The sequence below is a fragment of the Ovis aries genome, chromosome 4 (assembly GCF_016772045.2).
Source record: "Ovis aries strain OAR_USU_Benz2616 breed Rambouillet chromosome 4, ARS-UI_Ramb_v3.0, whole genome shotgun sequence".
Taxonomy (NCBI): Eukaryota; Metazoa; Chordata; class Mammalia; order Artiodactyla; family Bovidae; genus Ovis; species Ovis aries.
The window spans coordinates 48,594,514-48,614,000 of NC_056057.1; the positions used below are offsets into that span (position 1 = coordinate 48,594,514).

The 19,487-nt window shown below is 45.0% G+C and overlaps 1 protein-coding gene and 1 long non-coding RNA gene across 7 annotated transcripts in view; one reads left to right on the forward strand and one right to left on the reverse strand.

The window, feature by feature from the left end:
* Positions 1-6,395, reverse strand: part of LOC121819397 (uncharacterized) — a 41,230-nt gene extending 34,835 nt beyond the window's left edge. For 2 of the 3 annotated variants that reach the window (XR_009600405.1, XR_009600404.1), the window contains exon 1: positions 6,057-6,361. This is a non-coding gene — a long non-coding RNA (uncharacterized LOC121819397). Of the gene's footprint in view, positions 1-6,056 lie in introns of all 3 variants that reach the window. The other variant, XR_006059622.1, reaches the window with a different exon arrangement.
* Positions 1-18,131, forward strand: part of CDHR3 (cadherin related family member 3) — a 70,743-nt gene extending 52,612 nt beyond the window's left edge. The window contains exons 10-18 of one of the 4 annotated variants that reach the window (XR_009600402.1): positions 977-1,079; positions 2,202-2,300; positions 3,746-3,972; positions 5,928-6,099; positions 7,641-7,891; positions 9,876-12,185; positions 13,663-13,694; positions 15,376-15,424; positions 17,147-18,131. Coding sequence is in view for 1 of the 4 variants with exons in the window: in XM_060414677.1 (XP_060270660.1) it covers positions 977-1,079; positions 2,202-2,300; positions 3,746-3,972; positions 5,928-6,099; positions 7,641-7,891; positions 9,876-10,061 (1,038 nt within the window). In the remaining 3 variants the exon portion in view is untranslated. Of the gene's footprint in view, positions 1-976; positions 1,080-2,201; positions 2,301-3,745; positions 3,973-5,927; positions 6,100-7,640; positions 7,892-9,875; positions 16,544-17,146 lie in introns of those variants that run through there. The other 3 variants (XR_009600401.1, XR_009600403.1, XM_060414677.1) reach the window with 3 other exon arrangements.
* Positions 18,132-19,487: the final 1,356 nt, after the last annotated feature.

The following is a 19,487-nucleotide window of genomic DNA, read 5'->3' on the forward strand; positions in this document are numbered from 1 at the left end:
CTCCACAGTCACCTCTGTTCCCTCTGGGCTCAAGCACTTTTGTTTATTTCAGGGCTCCTTCCTGGCCATAGCAGTGTGAGTTGAGAGAGAGCAGGGCCTGGGGTCATGAGTGTGTCTTGCTAAATTCCACACTGTAGGACCATGGGAGACCCAAAGGAGGATAAGAAATAGAGGGGTATCTCCACAGGGGCTGATGCCGAAATGGAAGAACATGGGCATGAAAGGCGGGTCTCAGTGAGCTTGTGTGAGATCTTTCACAACAAGGTTCCCATCAGACAGTTATGGGGACAATGAAGGAGAAAGATAGAAGGGCAGGGGAGGTGGGGGTCTTAAAGGGAGTGGTCTTGATGGGGGAGGTGGTCTTTGCATCAGAGATAAAGCCTCAGGAAGAACAAGCAGCCCCCTAGCCATCATCTCATCTACCCCCTTCTTCACTTCCCATCCTCAAGAGTTATACCAATTTTATTCATCATGTCAACTAAAAAAAGCTTCTATATTTTTCTGTTTAAGAAATTAATACATGTTTACTATACTAGGAAACACAGGAAAGCATTACTATTCAGTAATAAGCACTATTAACATGTTGATATGTTTCCTTCTTGTCTGCTTCCCTGTGCATAAATTTTATGTATAGTCTACATATATCCATAAATATTCTAAATGATGGAAATAGCCCTGCATGTAGGATTCTGTATCACGTTTCTCTTCAACTTACTTGAAGTCTTGAGCCTATGCTGGACAAGAGTGCTCGATGAACATCTTTAAACATAGATTCTGTCTCTAGATAAATTCCATCAAATAAGTCCTCTAGTAGTGAGTAAGGGTATCGACACAACTTTTTAAAGCTTCTTCTATGGCCAAAATGCTTTTCAGAAAGGTTTTGTAATTTACACGTACACCAACAGTATATGAAAATGTCAGTTCAATTAAAAGGATTGTTTATTCTGTGTAATCCGATCTCTCTGTTTTGATCTAGTTGATTGGTGATCTAGATTATGAAAATCCAAGTAATCTAGCAACCGGCAATAAATACACCATGATAATTCAGGTACAGGATGTTGCTGCTCCTTACTATAAAAGTGAGTATCATTTTGATTTATTTCATAAAGCGTCTTCCTTAAATTGCAGTGACTAAACTGTGCTAGACCATGCTTGGTCCTGGGCTGGGGATGTATTGGTATTCAAAAGGAAACTTCCAACACCCCCAACACTTGAAAATCAGACCAGTCTCCTCTTGTCCTTCACCAAGAACAGTTAATCAGTCTCCAGATCCTTTCTTCTGTGTCACCTACTAAAATCTCAAAGACCTGGTGCCTTCCCCTCCACTGTACCCCATCCCCATCCTACTAGTACTGCTCTAATGCAGAACCTCCTCTTCTGTAGCTGACTTACAATGCTAAGAGTCTTTTAAGAGTCTTTCTCCCCACCTTTAGTCTTGCCCACTTCCAACGCACCCATCACATGTCTGACAGTGATTTTCAGGAAACACAAATGTCATCATATTACTTCCTTAGTTAAAGCCCCATATCTGTGTCTCCTCATAATTGTCAAGTTCCTGTTCAAACTCTTGACTTGGCACAAAGCAATAGAGCGGGTCACGTGAATTTTTTTGGTTTCCCAGTGCATATAAAAGTTATATTTACACTATGCTGTAGTTTGTTAAGTGTGCAATAGCTTTACTTCTGAAAAAATAATGTACAGGGGTTTCCCTGGGGGTTAGATGATTAAGACTCTGCACCTCCAATGCAGGGGGCATGAGTTTGACCCCTAGCTGGGGAACTAAGATCCCATAAGCTGCATGGCACAGCCAAAATAACGATAATAAAAAATTTTAAGTAATGAACATACTTTAATTAAAAACACTTTATTGTTTAAAAATGCTAACCATCACCTAACCTTTAGAGAGTCATAATCTTTTTGCAATGGTAACATCAAAGTTAATTGATCACAGATTACCATAACAATATAATAATGACGAAGAAGTTTGAAATACTGCAAGAAACACCAAAATGTGACACAGAGACACAAAAGTGAGCAAATGCTGTTGGAAAAATAGTGCCATATTTTTCAACTTGCTTGACACAGGCCTGCCACAGTCTTCAATTTGCAAAAAATGCAGTTATCTGCAAATTACAATAAAGCGCAACAGATCGAGGGATGCCTGTATTGTGATTTAATGTTTTTCCTATTTCCACTTATAGATAACATCTACATTTATATCTTAACAAGCCCAGAAAATGAGTTTCCTCTTGTCTTTGATAGTCCGTCCTATGTATTTGCCGTGTCAGAACTGAGCCCACGTAAGTAACCTACAAGACAGGACTGCAGGGCCCTTGAGGGACCCGTTCATATGAAGGCACTTGGGCGGAGGGAGGCTCCCTGCCAGAGGCCCTGGTGGTATTATGCACAGCAAATCACCACTGATTCCTGTTTACTGCATCTCTTACTTCTTTTTAAATTGTCCTCACTGTGAAGGAGCCCTTCAAGTGAAATCTAGATTTTAAAAACTGTTGACTAAACTGCATTTCTCTGAACCCCCTGATTGCCTCTTTGTCTGGGTGCCTGATTCTGCTAATCCTCTTTTTGCAGCCCAAGTTTTCCCTTGGTCTCCATTGTGATTTTTATCCAGCTCACTCAGAATTGAGATTTAAAAATAGAAGGCTTCCTATTTCTAGATTTCTCTCATTTACAAACAAAATAAAGATGCTTTCTCTTTCCATCACAGGATTCCCTGGAGGCCCCTTTTTCCCACCCTTTAGGACTCCTCGATTTCTGCAGGCTCCTTCCAATCAGGCTGAGTTTCTCCCTGTATCTCCCAGTTTGAAGAGAACACTGTAAACTCTACAATAATCAGAGTTTATTACAGCCTTTGATTGTGGCTACTTCTGTACTAAAAACCAAACAAAACCAAAACTCTGCCTCTAAAATAATCTCTTCTTAATTTCATTCTCTCTCTTTATGATGAGCTCCATTTCCTGACATTACATTTTAAACAAAACACAAACAGCAGGTCTCAAGAAAATGCTTTTAGTTCCTTATGCCTAACCCAGTGAATAACAAATGCAACAGGAATGGGCTTTTTATGAATTTATAGATCCTGAGACAATTGTTAATCACCTGTTTTGAGTCAAGCACATAATGCCAGCCTATGTATTTGAATAAAAGAAAATTCTGCCCTTGAGGAGTGTAATTTATGAGGAGGAACTTGTACAAAACAAGCAAGACAGAATTCCAGCAGCCCCACCAACAAGACTTGTAAAATAAGCCAAATGGAACAGGATTTAAAAATCAAAAATATCCTAATCATCCTGTGGCTAAACCCTTAAAAATTAGTTTTTATTTTGCTTATAAGAGCACCCCAGGCTCATTAGAGAAAAATCTGAAAAATAAAAAAGACAACACACTGCTGTAAAAAGATGTATATGAGAGGATGTTCTTTCCAGTGTTATGATCATATAATAATTGGCATACTTGGAGTGTATATAAAGGCATGAATTGTCTTTTACACTTCACAGTATTGCTTGGATCACATGGCCAGTTTCCTAGTGGGTGTCATTAACGTAATTTGAATGTAATAGAATTGAAGATATAAAACACACAGAGTTTGAACAGCAAAGAGGCCTCTAAAAGTCTGTCGGCCCATGGCACTGAGAATGTCTGCTCCTGGTTCCTCCCCTCGCCCCCGAAGCAGGACTAATCTCAGATATTACTCTCAGGAGTAATCACAGGTACTTTATTCTTCCAGCTAGAACCCGGGTTGGACGAGTGCAAGCGACAGATAAAGACTTCCCCCAGAGCCGCATCACATACTCCATCTCTGCTGGAGGGGCCAGCCAGCAGTATCCAAATATATTTTGGATTAATCCCCAAACAGGAGAACTCCAGCTGGTGACTAAAGCAGACTATGAAACAATCCCTGTCTATATTCTCAGAATCCAGGCCACCAACAGCGAGGACAGCAGCTCAGTCACTGTGAGTGGGGCTGTGGTGCATTCACACGCGTCCAAGTGGTTGACTTTGGGTCTCCCTGGCACCCTCCAGGTGTGGCTGTAGCAATAAAGAATCTTAAAAGGGCACCTCCTGCAGGAAGTGGCTAATGGTATCCCACACAGCACAATCAGACACACACAGGAGTGCCAGGAAATAAAGACTGACATCTGTAAGCCCTCGTTTGTGTGTACTGGGAGAAGCACTGAGATAGAAGGCAGCCCTGGGGGCAAGCTTCCTTCTGTTGCTGTTAAATCTCCCCTTGCTTTTGTGGTGGGCTGGTGCTGTGCATCACCCCCAAGTATTCGAAGTTTTTCCCTATTCCTAACCCACCCACATCACAGCAGGTGAGCTAGGTCTTAAAAAAAAAACGATCTGGCTAGACATGGGGCTATATTGCTTTGCCACCTCTGATGTTGAGAATCTGGTTACATTCATTTCTGAGTCAGGAGGTCTGAGTAGGGCCTGAGAACCTATATTTCTGACATGCTTCCAAGTGGTGCCTATGCAGCTAGTTCATAGCCATACTTTGAGAAGCCTGGGTCTGTGCTAACAGTGTTTAGGACTATTTGAGGATAATATGAGGCCCACAAAGAGGGAAATATTTCTTGGTCTTTCTTGTTAATAAAGTGAAAAAGCATAAGGCAAAATGAACTCAGCTAGCAGCAGGCATCCCTGTGTGACAGAGAGAATGACTGGTTCAGAGTTAGGAGGCAGAATTCATTTCTCAACTTTGATCCCAATTTTCCAAGGGGGTCTGAGCAATGCTTATCTTTGTACCCTGATTTCTCTCTCTCACCTGGAGAATCACCACATAACCCAATGCCTGAATAGTCCAGTTCCTCTGATGACTTGCTTTGAATTAGTGGGACAATGTTTTTAACGATGTGTGAGACTCAGCATTGCTAGCTAAGGGAAAGATGTGCTTAGTTGAAGGTAATTGTGTTTGTTAGGTTGGGTTTTTGAGAGGAATGAATGAAGTCCACTTTGGGAGCTAACTAGAGAGAACATTTCAATTTATTCCCAGGCTCAGGAATAACTGAAATCCCCAAATTTCAAAGGTAGAATGAATACGACTCAAAAATTCATAAGCTTTTTAAAAGGGTGATGATCACATAAGTCCCTTTCAGGGCTGACAGTCAATGTTCTGTGCTGGCAGGCATCCCAGTCCATATTCCAATTCAGGCATAAAAGATGGTGATGAAAGAGAACAGGCTGGCCCCTGCTTGTGGCCTGCCAGTACCACCAGCTCAGTGTGGTGCTGATAGCCTGGGTTACAGATGAGAGCCTGGCTAAGCCGGGTCGCCTCCTTCTATCCCAGTGGTTCTCAACCCTGACTGTGTGTTAGAATCAGCTGGGGAACGTAAAAAACAGGCCTGGGCACCAACTTCCAGAGAGTCTAATTCACCTGGTCTGGAGTGGGCCAGACAAGTGGAACCAGTGTTGAGAGCCATTGCTTTATCTTCCAAGGTTAAAGGTAGCACTTCCAACTCAGAGAGGCAGCAAGCAAGGAAGCATAGGAGGGTCACCACAGATCCATCATTGTTACTGAAAAAACAACACAGCATCATCTGGGGATGAGTGCATGTGTCTGGATGCATGTGTGTGAGGGGTGTGGAAATACATTATTATGTATATTATGCATACATGCATGTACACATACACACACATGATAAAGTTAATAACATAGGACTTGGAGTAGCGTAGACCTGAGTTCAAATCCCATTTCCACCACTCACCAACTGAATGAATAGCCTTAGGTCAATTACCTAATCTCCCTAAGCCTCAGTTGCCCCATCTATAAAATGGGAATAATCATATTATCTATTTTGGGTGAGGTTAAACCTCACTAATTCACAAAAAGCACACAGCCCAGTACTTGGCACACAGCAAGGACTAAATGATAACTACTTCACAAGGCCACTTTCTTGCTGCTCTAGGTTACTGTGAACATCACTGAAGAAAATGATGAAAAACCAATTTGTACCCCAAACTCATATTTCCTGGCCATCCCAGTGGATCTGAAAGTTGGCACAAATATTCACAACTTCAAGCTCACATGTACTGACCTTGATTCCAGCCCTAGGTCTTTTCGTTATTCCATTGGTGCAGGTATGATATTGATGTCAGTGTTCCTGGATCCTTGCTGTGGGCTCCTGGTGTTGGAGGCTGCAGCAGCTGTTTAAGTAGAAGGGGTGGGGAGGCAGAGTTCACATACTGATCTGGCACCGAGTGAGGGGTGGGCTGTCTTGAATGAGGAAAGCAAGGATGAGGGGTCTAATGGTTCTGGAACCCCTCTTTCCTGCCTTGGCTTCCCCTTCTCACCTAATTCTTCCCAGACTCCCATACTCAGCTGCCCAAAGGCCCAAGGAAGGGTGAATCCCTTTGATGGTGACTCCCGCCCTCCCATTCCCAGCCTGTCGCATGATTCATGAATCAGATTAGTGTAGTTAAAAAAATATTTCAGTTCAACTCCTCCCCCAGCTCTTTTGCTGCAAGCTTATAGTGGGGGCAGGGGATCCCAAACCTCTCTCTGGATAATAATAGATGAAATAGATTAAATGCATTTTGAAACGTGTCCTCAGGAATTCTCTTCTGCTCCATTCATTTTCTCTCTTTAAAAATATACCATTGTGGGAGAGAGAAAAAAGAGCACCCCTCAGTGGAAATGAGACCAAAATAGCTCATCTAATGAAGTGCTGGGGCCAGAGATTTAAACCCAAACAAGCAGAGCAATTTCACGTGAGAGAGTAAAAATCCAGCTCGGCCACCCGCTGTGCCCTGGCAGAGCAGGAACTCAAGCAGCAGGAAGCCTCTCGAGCAGGCTGTGTCACCAGGGGCAGAGCCTGCCTGGAGACAGCAACTGCAACTGCCAGAGATGGAAATAATCCATACTGAGAACCCTCCAGGTCTTTACAACGGGGCGCTTTGCTGCTAAGGGAGTAACAGTTGCATCATCCCTTGCTCCATTTACTGGTTTTCAGTCGGTAACGAGTCTGGAGCCACCGGAGGAATGAGCAAGGGCTGCTGGGGAGGGGCAGCCTCTCTGCTCTGGCCTCCTGAAACTGTGAGCCTGCAGCCCCCACCAACGGAGGGCGGAGGGAGGCAGATATGGGGGCTGCAGTCCCTGCCTGAGCTGGTGGTACCTTCCTTTTGGGGACTCCAGGGTCATCTGTCACTGGTGTGACCAGCCACGTCCCATGAAAGGCGTGGAGTGAATTTGGCCTATGGCTAGGGACCGTGGCCCCCCTTCCTTCTTGCTGCCCACTGATTGGTCTGGGTATGAGTTACACACGGTTACTAAACTAATGCTGAAGGTGTCATTGACTGCCCCAGGACTGTTAGGTTTCTGCCTGACGCTGAGCAGGATGGCGGCCATTCTCCTGAGACACATATGCCGGTGCCCTTTTCTGCTCTTGTTTTCACTGCAGCCACACTGGTTGTGAGCAACACAACCAGATCTCACTCATGAAATCTCTGGAGCAGTTAAGGATCATATTCTATCATTGACCCCACCCTGGTACATCAGAAACAATCTACATCTGCGGTGTGGATGTTTAAGGAAAAAGACTGGATGGGATTTTCTTTTAAACCTTTATTTCTCATGCTCTTTTCTTCCTTTTCCCAAAATCCTTGTATCAAATCTCATTTAGGCAATATCAACAGTCATTTCACTTTCTCTCCCAACGCTGGGTCTAATGTTACAAGCCTGATCCTGGCCACTCGCTTTGACTATGCTAGTGGGCTTGATAAGATCTGGAACTACAAACTGCTGGTCTACATAACCGATGACAACTTGCTGTCTGGCAGGAAGAGAGCTGGGGCTCTTGTTGAAACTGGGACCGTGACACTGAGTATTAGTGTCATTCCTCACCCAACCACGATTATCACCACAACTCCCAAGGTAAGGGCTCTGGGAGCTGGACTTCTCAGATACATCCCCTGTGATTGATATTGGTGGAGCCCTCTGACCTAGGAGAAATATGGGATGGACTGAAAAGAATTGAAGTGTTAGGATACTGACAGGACCACCAACCAGGGATTGGATAGGATTAATCACTGGGTGGTAGAAAAAGATCTGGGTGAGACCTTGGGCTTATAGCACCATTAACTTTTCCTAATCTGGTAAAGAAGGATGTGCATTTATGCAGACTCGTGAGAGATCAGGTATTGACCATCCAGAGTCCTTGTGACAAAGGAGCCAATATTCATGGACATGCTGCCTTCACAAGCCCCTCTGCTTGCTCCTAAGAGCCACTGCGAATCATTGTCCATGAGAGCAGCTAAGCTGCCAGGTGCTCTTCTCTACTTCTTTCGAAGAGTCATTATTTGCCAAACTGTACTCTACTCCCCACCGCCACTCCAAAAGAATTCCATTCATTCAATCTGCAGATACGAATTTAATACCTATAATACACCAAGCACTTTGGTAAATAAGTAAAAAATGATCTCTGCTATCATGGAGCTTATATTACTAGTATAGGTCAGTGGTTCTGAGTGTAGTCCCCAGACTAGCAACATCACCATCACCTGAAAATTTGTTAGAAGAGCAAATTCTTCAGCCCACCCCAGAACATTAAAGTTATACCTCCCCGACCATGATCATCACTATGACCTCTAGGGAAGAATGCTGAAGCCTGGAATTTCACACCTCCAGGTATACTGGATGAGAATCTCTGCAGATGGAGTTCAGAAATCTGTTTTCAATAAGCCTTTTGATTGCACTTAACTTTGAGTACCTCTGATTTAGAGGGGGAGATGGGTTATAAGTAGGGATGCAAATTAATAAACTAACTACAAATTGTCCTATACAGTAGGAAGAAAATAAGCAGGTGCCACAATAGAATCAGTGTGATAAAGGAGGGGAGAATTTTAAAATCTAACAAGAGGATTATCACCCTTGACTCTTTGATCAACTGGCTTCTATTCATACAGACTCTTTTGTCCCATTTCCTCCTGCTCCTAGTAAAAGTTGTGCCCTTGGCCAGCAGCCCCACAACTGGAGTACACCAGAAGGAATCAGAACCTCAGAAAGCAACCTATGATAGGTGTTCAAATTCTGCTTCTCAAAGTCTTACCAAGAGCTGCTCAATGTTCCTCTCCTCTCCTTCCAATGAATGGAGGCATTAGGTGACCTCAAGGGCTTTCAGTGATGGTAGGAGCCAGTCGGTGCCTCTGAATAAGGAACAGCCATCTTTCTGGGACTTATTACACAACCCAGTTGTGACATCCCCCATCTGGAAATCTCTATAACTTGTTTGTTATCTGCCTCCCTCTCTGGGAAGCAAACACTGAACTTGAGGTCTCACTGTGATAACAGCCTGCTCAGCTGGCAATGCAGCTGGTAGTGAGTGAACACTGAGAAGCCTACAAACTATTAAAAAAAAAAACTTTCATGGCTCATGCCTTCCCAGTGAAAGACAATGGCTATATTAGTCCTTAGATTATGCCATGATTTGGGAGGGAAAAATTGGCAGTGGAATTTTTATCTTTGGGAAAAGGAAAGAGAGTGAATGAAATTAAGCCTAGAGTTGCTTCCCAGTCCCCTATATTTTCTGGGCTTTGGTCTAATGGATCACATATGGTGGTTTAGCTGCTAAGTCATGTCTGGCTCTTGCAACCCTAGGGACTGTAGCCCTCCAGGCTCCTCTGTCCATTGGATTTTCCAGGCAAGAATACTGAAGTGGGTTGCCATTTTCTTGGATGATGTATGGCAAGACTATAAATAAGGTGATGGGTTAAAGCAGCTAGAATGATGAGCACACAGATATCAGATATTTAGAGCAAGAACAAAGAGCAGAATGAACACTCAGCCACCCAACACGAGAGGGTGCTGAAGTCAGAGACACCGCCAGCCCCTACTCACTCTCCTGCTTCTACCATTCAAGTCAAGGGTCACCTACCAGATCCTGAGGAAGAACGCGTATTCTCCATCTGCCTGGTATGTGCCTTTTGTCATCACTTTGGGCTCCATGTTGCTTCTGGGTCTCCTGGTGTCCATGATCGTCCTGCTGGCCAAAGCCATCCGCAGACACTGTCCCTGCAAGACTGAAACGCACAAGAAACCTCCGTAAGTTGCCAGTGGGCTGGGTTCCTTCCATCATTTCCTTTCAGAGGACACTGCTTCTGGTAATGTCTGGAGAAGAAAAGGGAGACAGTTCAGATTTCTCCACAGGGTAGAGAGGGTGTCTGGAATAAAGGAAGCAAACAGAGGTATGGGAAGGCACCCAGCTCTCCTTGTCCTGATGGATCTCCTTCGCCAAACCAGACCAGAAAACCCTTCTGACAGACCAGAAAGGCCTTCCCTCGCTTTTCCCTAGCACCTACCTGTCCTTGATGTGTTCTCAATGAAATTGGGGTTTCAACTTCTTGGTAACCTTGTCCTAGATAAAAGCTTCAGAAGCAAGGCCAGTCGTGAGTAGCAGTAGAATATGCTGTGCTGTTATTTGTGGAATATTTAAAGAATGGGATGGAATTAGAGGAAGCATGAGAAATTTATAAGGGAATTAAGCTTTTGGCTCCAGTGACTCAACTGGGCTTTGATGTGACTAAATAATCATTGTTCTTTTCCACATGGCCCTGATCCCTCCCTCTCGAGGGCTGTAAATGCAGGTCTGCTTCTTCTCCCTTGGATCCTCATCTGCTCACTAACATGCATCTTTCAATGATGCTGTACAGAGTGTCTACTACCAGCTAAATGCAGGTACTAGAGTGAAGTGCAGAAAGCATTGAATTGTTATAAGATTCTCCAGAGCCAGTTTCTTGAGTCTCAGTAGCTCTTACAATGAGAACACAAGGGTTTCTCAGCCTGTGCTTTGGAATCAGATAAGGCTAGGGTTCAAATCTTGGCTCTACCATTTTCTGGGTACATGGTCTTAAGCAATGACAACCTCTGTGAATCTCAATTTCTTTATTTGAAAATCAAACAATTAAATGAGCAAATGCAAAGGAAGTACTTAGCACTGTTCCTGATGTCGAGTAAATGCATAATACACTAGTTTCTAAAATCTTGCTGCATGATTTTTCATGGCTGAGTCCCAGTGAGTACAGGACTTTAGATTCCAAGTTTAGCTCTACACTCAAGTATCTTGTGGTATTGGAACCTCCAATTTTGGAATTTCTCACTGGCAAAAAGAAGGGGTGATAAGATACATGCATCTTTTATAGGTATTTTGAAGATTAACTAGTACTGTCAAATAATTTTAAGTCTATGGATGAAAGACTGTATAAAAGTATAAGGTATTAGCATAAAGATGTGCATTGCATTTTGCCATATTTATTGGGGACATTCGTTGCTATTGGCAACCTTGACTTCAAGGTAAGAAATCCCTGAGCATCTGCTGAAATTAAAAAAGGCATTTTTATTTGGACTGTACTCACAAATTGATTTGAGGAAAAAAAAAAAACTGCCTCCAAAAGAGTGATGCTTAAAAGCCTGTAAGGATGGTGGTGCTCTGCAATGGGATTTGGGCAGAAGTTCTTAAAGGAAGTAATCCCGCAGACACGGCAACTCACATGCAATTTGTGGTTAAATATGCACCTTGAACCTGGTTAATTTCATTTACATTTGAAAGACTGTTTTCAACAAGGTTGACTTAAAAAGGAAAAACTAGCTGGTGATTCAGACTCAGAGCTGGCCTCTCTGGCAATTTGTTGTATCATATGGCAACCAACATTTGTCCAGTAACAAAGAATAAAGTTAAGGTCACAGAACTACAGAATTCAAGATTATCACAGGAAGGGTCTTAACATCCAAGGGTCCAGCTCTTCATGTTACAGAAAGCCAAAATTTAACTCCTAGTCGCCGAACCTTCCCAGGGTAAGCCACCGCTTCTGGTCAGACGGCTCCTGGGGAAGAAGCCCAGCCAGGAAGAAGGGCCGGGCCATCTGATGGCGGTGGTCTTGACCCTCCCTCAGTGTGTCAGAGGAAATAGAGTCCCTGAAGTTCTAGAAAGCAGTAGTTTTCAAGCTCATCAAATTCTCAGAACCTCCCTAGTCCCAACCCAGTAGTGATGAAGCAGGGCTGGGAGTCCAGTCTTCACTTTAATCCCCAGCCCTGGTCCTTCTCTTAATCAGACTCTGAATCCTGGGGGACACAGTTGCCCAAAGGCTTCCATGTTGTCACGTGTAAACAGGGCAGAATACTCTCGGGTTAATTCTTGTCCACCCTTTCTCCCCTCACAGGGTGAAGAAAGTAGGTATGTATGATGCCAGTTACCTTTGTTTGTTGCTCTTGTTGTTTTTTTGCTGGCTCTGTTGTACTTGTGGGTTGGCCAAAAAGTTCAATCAGGTTTCTTCTGTAACATCTTGTGGAAAAAACCAAACGAACTTTTCGGCCAATCTAATATATAAATGCACTCCAACTTAGTGGAAAATCAGGGCACAGTCCTGTCTTAGTGGGTTTTCTGCTGCTTCATCTGTGGATGAAATGAAACAGAGGTCACACGCAGCTGGAGGGAGGGGAGGGCAGGGCGGACTGCAAGGGGCCTTTGGCCCACTCAGATCTCTCACTTGGTCCTGCCTGTTCCTTACTAGTCTGCTCCAGTCAGTTCAACATCAGCATCTAAAGGGCTGTTCCCCACCAAGCAGGTCAGGAATGAAGAATTCTCTGTGGGTTAAACACAGAATCTATGCACTGCCGCACGTGGAGGGGACAGCTAGTGCTCCGTATTAGACCAATGTCTCTTTTTTTACGGATAAGTGATACTTTATTCTCAGAGTGTAATGGATTTGGTCATTTTCTCATGTTATTTAGGTTAGGCTAGTTAGAAATGAGGGCTGGGTGCAGTCAGATGCGCTGGGAGACCTGAGTGATTTCAGGGCTTTGGTGAATAGCGCAAGGTCCATCTGAGGAGAGGTCACCACTGCCACCAAAGCTGTGGCCTCAGGGAGAATCCAAGCTATGGGAAGGGACGGGCAAAGAACTGGAGAGAGTGTTTTTGATAAATGATTGCTCTGACCACTCCAGCCATTGGTGCATGCATCTGACACGCACAAGCGGTATCCAAACAGGGTAAGAAATTCGACTCTAGTAGTTAGTGATCATATCAAATGAGATAGTTGTAATAAATGAGAGTTTTCACAAACTATCTCTCATCCTAGTTACTTTTTTAAAAGGGCATAACGATGCAAAGAATTCTCACACAACCAATGTAGCAACTTTAAATTTCTTATTTACCTATAAAGCCATTTTGAGCTTTCCAGTGGCACTAGGCTTCCCTGCTGGCTCAGACGGTAAAGAATCTGCCTGCAATGCAGTAGACCTGGGTTTGATTCCTCGGTTGGGAAGATCCCCAGGAGAAAGGCATGGCAACCCACTCCAGTATTCTTGCCTGGCAAGTCTGATGGACAAAGGAGCCTGGCTGGCTACAGTCCATAGAGTCGCAAAGAGTCAGACACAACTAAAGCGACTTAGCACGCACATACAAAGCCATTTAAAAGCTAATTTCTAGTAATAACAATAACATGGAAAAAGAATTTTTAAATTGTTTTAATTGTGTATGATGTGTGTGTGTTTCTGAGATGGAAGGCTGTCAACAAACATGTCTGGGGACAGAAAATTCTTTGCTGTGCCTGTAATACTAAGCTCAGAGAAGATGAGAGCTCATGGTGGAGGTAGAATTTTAAGGTCAATTTAGTGTCTAAGAAGCTTAACTTCTGTTCTCTTCCCTGCAGAAATGAAAAACACAAAGAGAGAGGTCATGGTGGTAAGGACGGCTGACCCCTGGATACCTGGTTGGGGGAGGGTGGGGTGGTAGGCTCTCGTCCTCCTCCCAGGCAGCCCTGCCACAGCCCCGTGGGAGTGTTTATCATTCAGGGAGATGCCTGTACGTGGCCACTGGAACTGATTGCTGTGTGACGAGCTCCTGATAGAATTTGTTCCCTCCACTGAACTTGTCTGCTGATATATTTGCAGAAGAACTGGATTTCATAAATATTGAATAGTGGTGTTTATTATCCACACCACTTCTCCAGGAGAGTGAGTTGGGGGAGGTGGGGAGGAACTTAAAGACCAGAACTGGTGCTTCAGTCTTCAGTGGGATTTAGTTTTGCTTCGCTTTTCCACAACCTTGTGGGAAAAGTGATAGAAAAAGAGTAGTGCATGGGGTTGGGAATGGCTCTCTCTGCTTGGCCATGTGACCTTGACCTTGGGGATCCCTCAGCCTCTTTAAGCTTTAGATTCCTCATCGGCGGAATGAGATAAGTGGGGAAATATTGTGAAAACTGTGAAGAGTTCATGTAAATGCAAAGCATTCCAGGATAGCTGGGGAGTTGCCTCTTCACTTGACCTCTTTGTTTTCCTTTCACTGATCTGATGCACCCCATGGGAAGTGACAGATTTTGAAGGTGACCACTCCAGGTTTCCCTAGCCCCTGATAATAGGACTCTGTTGTGACCCAAGACGCATGAGTTTGGGAAATGATATGCAAGACTAGGAGGAAGTGCTGTTTCAGACCCGTCCCCTAAGTGCTTATAAGTAAGTACCAGTCTGTGTACAAACAGAAGGAAGAGGTGATCCCCTGTCTCCTGGATCTTATTGTGATGCCACACAGAGACTGAGAACTATGTACAATGAAATTCATCGATTAAATAAATCAATTCCCAAGACTGTAAAAAGTGAAGCTTCTGAGCAAATCAAATGGATGAAAGCCATACAATCTCCATTCCTTCTCTTTTCACAGCAGGGAGTTGTAGGCAAGTGAGTAGGTAATATCTTATGTGATGAAAACAGGGGTGGAAGGCCCACTAAACTCCAAACACCATCCTTGTGAGCCTGCTGAAGAATGGCATCATGGAAGGGCACTACGTGAGGGGTGGGGGTGTTTCTATGAGGCAGAGGTCAGATCCTGGGAGGCAGCACAAAGTACAGATCTGGGGAAGAAAAAGGCCTGGAGGCCTAGGCTTAGGTGAGGCAGGCCAGCCACAGATGCAACATTGCACTGGCCTCGGCTCTGTGCCTGTCCTGCATGTGACATCTGCCTGGCAGATCTTGGATGATGCCAACCTTGGCCAGTGTTGTATGGCATTTCGTCTCTTCCTTCTGTGCAGCTTAGATAGAATTTACTCAGGATGCTTTCCTATCCCCCAAGTCTGCATTAAATGGCTTCTTCCCACCCCCTGCCCAAAGACCCCATAGTATCCTATAGTCTCTCATCATAGTCTTTGTCACTGTATACTGCAATGCCTCTTTGTCAATGGCTCCTGCTTGACTGCAAGCAGTAACCACCTCTGCCTCTCCACCGCTGTGTCCCCTGCACCTAGCATGGCACCTATAGAAAAAATAAATGTCAGGTAGGCCCCGGGTGAGCAATCTGGGCTGTAAGGAAGAGCAGCCTCGCCTGGGAGGAAGAGTGTAGAGCTGTGCTTGAAACTGTCTCTTTTCCTTAGGAAACAATCCAGATAAACACAGTCTTTGATGGAGAAGCCACAGACCCAGGTAATTACATGGCAGTGCCGCCTATCAGTGGGCTTTTCATATTCCAGGCTGATAGAGTCATGGAGGACCCTATCCGATGTCCTGCTCTTCACTCAAGTCTGTCAACTCACTTGGTTGTGGTGCCTACACAATGCTGACCCTTCAAGGCTTCCCTATAACATGAGATCAGCTCAAAGCAGAGCTGGCTGGCTGATATTGACGCATATGATCACGTGTGAGGCCTCAGAAGATTTCCACAGAGAGGCTCCCTGTCAAGGACCAGGCCTCTGTCTAGCCTCCCTTTCCTGAATCACAAACCAACTAAGGAATTTGTGAATTCAATAACCCACTTTTTTTTTTCTGCTTACTGGGACTCCATCTCCCCCCACCCTCGTCCCCACTCCTCCCATCCTTTCTGAATGCTTCTAACACCATCCTGTTGGTAATGAGAGATATGGAGAAATGGCAAGCTTGGCTTCTTTTTTCCCTTGATCAGGGCCAAGAATTTCTTCTTGGTCGGCAAGATGAACATAAGGTAAAGCTGGCCTCCAGAGCTCTCATCACCCCCATGAAATCAGCTCCAAATTTAGCTCCTTTACACACATCCCTTCACTTACAAAGGCTCAATTATAGACGTGAATAAAGGGAAGGAAACCAAATTCGGGAGGCAAGTGTGTTGGCTTCCTGCCACCCTCACATGTGAACGGCTCAGCTCGGTCCTCCTCGGAAGGAGGATGGCTCCTCTCCAGGGGAGGCTGCTGCTGCTGCTGGAATTAAATTTCCCTCTATTATTAGGTACTTGTTACCATAATGTGCCCACATTAGCATAAGTGCTGGTGGGATCCTCTGCCTGAGAGGCCACTCGTGCTGCAGGAGCAGGGGCACGCTGGAAACTAGATCTTCTGGGGCAAAAGCCAGGAAGGGCCGAGGCTGTTCTCCTGCGTCTGTGTTTTTGAGAGAAGGAAAAAGGAAGAAATGAGCCAACTGGACTAATGTGAACAAACACCAATTAGCGTCTGCTGGCACCGACATGATAAAAATGGCTCCCTTGCATCATCTCAGTAGAGGCCAGATTTGTGAGTCTGTGTCTGTAAATCTCTGCTAACATAACGTAAATAAAAATCAAAGTTTCTTTTCTTACTTGGTGGGTTCCTGCTTATAGCAGGGATTCAGGGGGTCTTTTTAAACAAACACATCAGAACATAATGGGTAACTCCATGAGAAAACGGACCTAATTTATCTGAAGCTCCGGACTTCTGTGGCCTCTAGTCCTGCCACTGAGGTGACCTTGTGGAAGTGTGAAAGTGGTAGTCACTCAGTCGTGTCCGACTCTTAGCAACCCCATGGACTGCAGCCCACCAGGCTCCTCTGTCCATGGGATTCTCCAGGCAAGAATATTGGAGGGGCTTGCCATGTCCTTCTCTAGGGGATTTTCCCGACCCAGGGATAGAACCCAGGTCTCCTGTACTGCAGGCAGATTCTCAACCATCTGAGCCACTGGGGAAGAGACTCTCTTAAACCTTTCTTTCTAGGGGAGCATTGAGATCTGCAACCCGTGTGGTCAGAGCCATGTAGCTCAGCTCTTGGAAAGGGCAGGCTGGTGAAGCTGGTCTGTGTTTTTCACAGGCCTGCTTTCCTTCTTTCTAGCTGGGGTGAGATGAGAGCCGAGTGGAGAGGAGGGAGCAGAGAAGCACTTGGATTCCTTTGTTTATATATTGGTTGTGTGTTTCTTTTCCCCCCTAGTTACTGGGGCAATATATGAATTCAACTCAAAAACTGGAGCCAGAAAGTGGAAAGACTCCTTAACCCAAATGCCAAAATGGAAAGAGTCCAGCCCCCCGGGAGCTGCTGCAAGAAGACCTGTCCCTCGGGAAGGGACCAGGCCACTGAGGAGCACTGACAAGGGAAGAGATGGTCTGAGCATCCGAGTCCATGCTGAGGGTGCAGGCCTGGGGCCCAGGAGCCAGGCCAGCATGCCGAGCACCCCAGAGAACAGAGCCCAGCCTTCACGAGAGGGGCATCCCACAGACGGCCCCCGGAGACGTGAACTGGGCAACACAGCACGCGAACTTGACTGTCTTCGAGGGCAGGGTGGGAGGCAGAAAATGTAGGGGATCCAGGGTCCCAGAAGGAAAGTTTGACAAACTTTGAGCAGGAATAGGTTTGATTCCAGAGTTGCCTTTTTCTGAGATGGCCCAGGAGTGGTTTTGCTCAATCATCTGTGCCTCTGATCAGCTGGGCTGTTAACTTGAATGTGGACTTGTGTTTCTTCTTCATATTGACTCTAGGAAGCCGCATTCCATTCCATTCACCCTTGGGAAGTGCAGGAGGCCAGCTGCCTAAATTCTGAGGGCTATCCTCCCATCTGGTTCCACCTTTTTTTTTTTCCTGCCTTAATTTTGGTGTCTCGCAGATTTCTTCACTGACAAATACAGTTCAACACCATTGTAAATCACCTCTAATCTTTTTCTAAAGAGGCAGAGCAGTGGAGGAAAAAAAGGATGAATAAATAATAAGTTGTTCATCTGGAAAGAAGAAAACACACTAGATACCTTTAATTCTTTCTCATTAAGGTAAAACCGATAATGCAATAAGATGCACAGATCTAAGGCACTCACCTTGATACCATGTAGACTCCTGCCAGAGGCAACCACTATTCGGGTCTTTATTGTCACAAATTACTTTTGCCTTTTTGGAATTTCCTATAAATGGGATTACACAGAACACACTCTTTTGTGTCTGGCTCCTTTTACTAAGCATATCTGTGTGTAACCATCCAGGTCTCTTCACTGTGTATCTTATCCCATTGAGGGAATCTACCATATGTCATTTATCCATCCCACATTTAGGTGGCTGCTCCTAGTTTTTTGTTTTGTTTTTTTTTTTTTAACTATTATAGGGTACAGCACAGTGAACTTCCTTTTCCACATCTTTTGGTAGCACAAACACTTGTTTCTTCTGAGCCTATTCCTAGGAGTGGGATGGCCAGAGCCATTGCTGGAATCTGAGGAGTCTGAAGTTGGTGGCTCCAGTTTACACTTCCACCAGCAATGATGGAGGGCTCTGATTGCTTTCCTCCTTGGTCAACACTTGGTGTTGTCAGTCCTTTTCATTTTAGCCATCCTGGTGAAAATTCCTCTGAAATAAAGCCACTCCTTTTTGCAAAGCTAAAACAACATCAACCCTGCAACCTACCTGCCCAGCTCTTTCTCTACCTCCTCTTGAGGGAGACCACAGGACTCAGAGTAGAGACACAACGGGAAGCCCTAGCCGTTCAGACAGCTGAGACATTCACCGTGGGCACAAGCAATGACCCAAACATAAAGCCTCCCTGTGATGGAACAGGAAATGAAAATTTCCCATGTATGCCTGGTGGAGGCCGAGGAATCCTCACCTTCTCTCCATGTTCTGCTCCCTAGCTGCTGTGACCACAGGAAAGGACTAGATGAGAGTCCATTGGAGCAATACCCACTTTCCCGGTTGGGGTATCAGATGAGAACTCCTCCAGGCCCGGGACGGCCTGTACGTGGCAGCCAGGATCCATCCTGCAAATGCAGAACTTGGGCGGGAGCAGCTGCACTGTTTATTGTGTGCCTGCTGTCATTGATGTGACTTCTCAAGAAAAAGAAACATTTAGAAAATGCCCCGTCCTGGCCTAGAGCAAGTGTGATTTATTAATAAAGGGTTGGTTGCCAGGGAACTCCCTTGAATAGGTTTAAATTTTGCAAAGAAGGCAGAGCTGCTCATTTGTGGAGGTTAAAGTGGGTGAAGTGGCTGATTACCCATTTAAGACTCGGCAAGTCTGTGGAGCCCCGAGTAAAAGGCCTTCCTCAGAAGCTCTCAGCCTCAATGTAAGTAAAATGAAGCTCCGAAAAGGCTGAAGGGGGTGCCTGATAACTGTTTACAAGCCCATTAAGGATGATTAAAAGGAGGGTGGTGAACAGCTGTTCTCCCTTCTCCTGTGATGACAGGGCAGGAGGGGATCGTGCTTCTTGGACAGAAAGAGAGATTTAAGTTAGGCAGAGGGAGGGACCTCTCGAAGCCCAGGGTCTGCTTGAAGAGTCATTTCTCTCCCTGGTGATGG